We start from the raw sequence: 2,520 nt of genomic DNA, 5'->3' as shown, positions 1-2,520 counted from the left end.
TTCGTCTGTTCTTGTTTGTTCCCTCTATGTTTAGCCCCTTGTGGGCAATAACGAAATAGGTATTTCGTCTGTCTTTACGTTTTGAGTTCAAATACCACCGAGGTCGACTTTGCTTTTGACATATTCGGGGTCGATAAATTAAGTACCAGTTACGTACTGGAGTCGATCTAATTGACTGGCCCCCTCCCCAAAAATTTATGCTAGAAGATGATAGGGATTCGCTCGGCTCCTTGCAATACACATCGGGTGCAAACTGCATCGATGACCAGCTGGAGGATGCGTCCTCCTGGGGTTAAAAACGAGAGTAACGTTGGGTCCTACAGAAGAACAGCCATATTGATGAGGCGATAATCAAAACTGATTTAATGATAATTTAATTTTTCTGTTTCTTTTACAGGAGAGGGATGAAATCCGTTTCGAGAGTTATGCCCGAATCGAACACGTTTTGACCGGGTTTTGGTTACACGCACTCAAAGGTTAGATACACTTTTATTCGTGGGGGTTTTCGGTGGGTAATTTATTTCAAATTATTGGATATTGTTGTTATTCTTCTTTTTATTCTTCTCTTTCTTCCTTGTCTTCTTTTCTTTCTTTTACTTAATCTTTTTCATTTTCTTATCATTTTCTTCTTTTCTTCTTTTCCTTCTTTTTTTTTCAATTTCTTATTTTCCTTATTTTTCTTCCTCTTCCTTCTTTTTTTCCTTTCCTTCTTCTTTCTTCTTTTATATCCTCTTTTTCTTCAATTTCTTCTTATTTTTCTTCCTCTTCTTCTTTTCCTTCTTCTTTTCTTCTTTTTCTTCATTATCTTCATTTTCTTCATTTTCTTCTTATTTTCCTTATATTTCTTCCTCTTCTTCTTTTCCTTCTTTTCCTTCTTTTCCTTCTTTTCCTTCTTTTCCTTCATCTTCTTTTCCTTCTGTTTTTCTTCTTCATTCTCTTATTCTCTAATTTTTCTTCTTTTCTTCTTCCCCTTCTTCTTTTCCTTCTTCTTTTCTTTCTTCTTTTTCTTCATCTTCTTTTCCTTCTGTTTTTCTTCATTTTCTTCTTATTTTTCCTATTTTCCTTCTTCTTTTTCTTCCTTTTTCCTTAATATAATGGTTGTTGTAATTGTTGTTGTTGTTGCTGTTATTAACGTTTTGGGGTTTACTGTTGTCACCATTCTTGTTTTTGTTATTTGTTTTTATATTTGTTGTGGCCGTTGTAGTGATTTCTTATATTTTTTGTTCCTGTTGTTGACGATGATGATGATGATGATGATGATGATGATGGTGATGATGATGATGATGGTGATGGTGGTAATATGTTAATGGTGACGGCGATGGTGAAGATGGTGGTGATGGCAACGACCATGGTGATGATGGTAACTATGATGGTGATGATGATGAGGATGATGATGATGATGATGATGATGATGATGTGATGAAGTGGAAGAGAACAATGATGTTGATGACGATGGTGATGGTGATATTTGTGATGATGATGATGATGACGATGAAGATGATGATGACGATGACTATGATGATGATGATGACGATGATGGTGATGATGATGATTATGGTGATGATGATGATGACGACGATGACGATGACGACGACGACGACAATGACGATGATGACGACGATGATGACGACGATGATGATGATGATGATGATGATGACGATGATGATGATGATGATGATTATACGAATGAGGATGATGATGGTGAGGAGGAGGAGGATGACGATGATGACTATGATGGTGATGATGATGCTTTGCCCAATATCAGCTCTGACCCAGCAGACATACATATGACTGAGGACATTTCAACCATGACCACTCCAACTCGTTGTCGTTTGACCCCCAGATCAACTTTGACCTAGTAAACTTATAATCAAAAGGTGTTCCTACGTTATATAATTTGTCCTTCGGGAAGGTACGAATTCGCTTAGATTTGACTGCTGTTTCTCGATTATAGAACTTTACTTTCTGAAAAGCTCTTTACGCGAGAGTTTCCAAGTTCCTTAGATTAATTCCACCAGTAAAAAAAAACAGAGAAGACCCCTAAACGTTACTGTCTCGAGTCCTAGGGCTCATCGGGCCAGGCACCTGGTTTCTATGGCGTATAAGTTACCGAGATCACAACAACACCCCTGAACGGGAGACTTGTTTACAGCTAAGGGGACTGGAACAACATGAAGTGAAGCGTTTTATTTATTTATTTTTTTGCTCAAGATTCGTCGGGAATCGAAACCACAATCTTGCGATCATAAGTGCAAGAACCCTAACCACTGCCATAATTCCATCTGAGAATCGTTAAAAGAAATATTTCTCAAAGCTAAAAAAAAATTGAAGAAAAAATTCAGAGGTTTGTTTTTTTTTTAATAATTTTTTCATTTTTCAATTTTTATTTTCAGATGAAGATTATATCAGGAAACAGTTTCGATGTGCAGACAGTGAACAAGGGATGCGAGGTGTGCGTTGGGACGGTGCCCAAGTCCGACAGGTTGAGAACTATTTTTTCTCTTGTGTGTGTGTGTGTGT

The 2,520-nt window shown here is 37.2% G+C and overlaps 1 protein-coding gene across 1 annotated transcript in view; it reads left to right on the top strand.

Moving 5' to 3' along the window:
- LOC106877374 (uncharacterized) overlaps positions 1 to 2,520 on the top strand; it is a 101,948-nt gene that overhangs the window by 17,027 nt on the left and 82,401 nt on the right. Inside the window, exons 9-10 of the mRNA XM_052977151.1 lie at positions 398 to 476; positions 2,394 to 2,482. Of these exons, the coding sequence (XP_052833111.1) occupies positions 398 to 476; positions 2,394 to 2,482 (168 nt within the window). The remainder of the gene's footprint in view (positions 1 to 397; positions 477 to 2,393; positions 2,483 to 2,520) is intronic.

Source organism: Octopus bimaculoides, chromosome 27, assembly GCF_001194135.2.
Source record: "Octopus bimaculoides isolate UCB-OBI-ISO-001 chromosome 27, ASM119413v2, whole genome shotgun sequence".
Classification (NCBI taxonomy): domain Eukaryota; kingdom Metazoa; phylum Mollusca; class Cephalopoda; order Octopoda; family Octopodidae; genus Octopus; species Octopus bimaculoides.
Note: the sequence above shows the minus strand (reverse complement) of the source record. Positions and strands in the feature narration are given on the sequence as shown.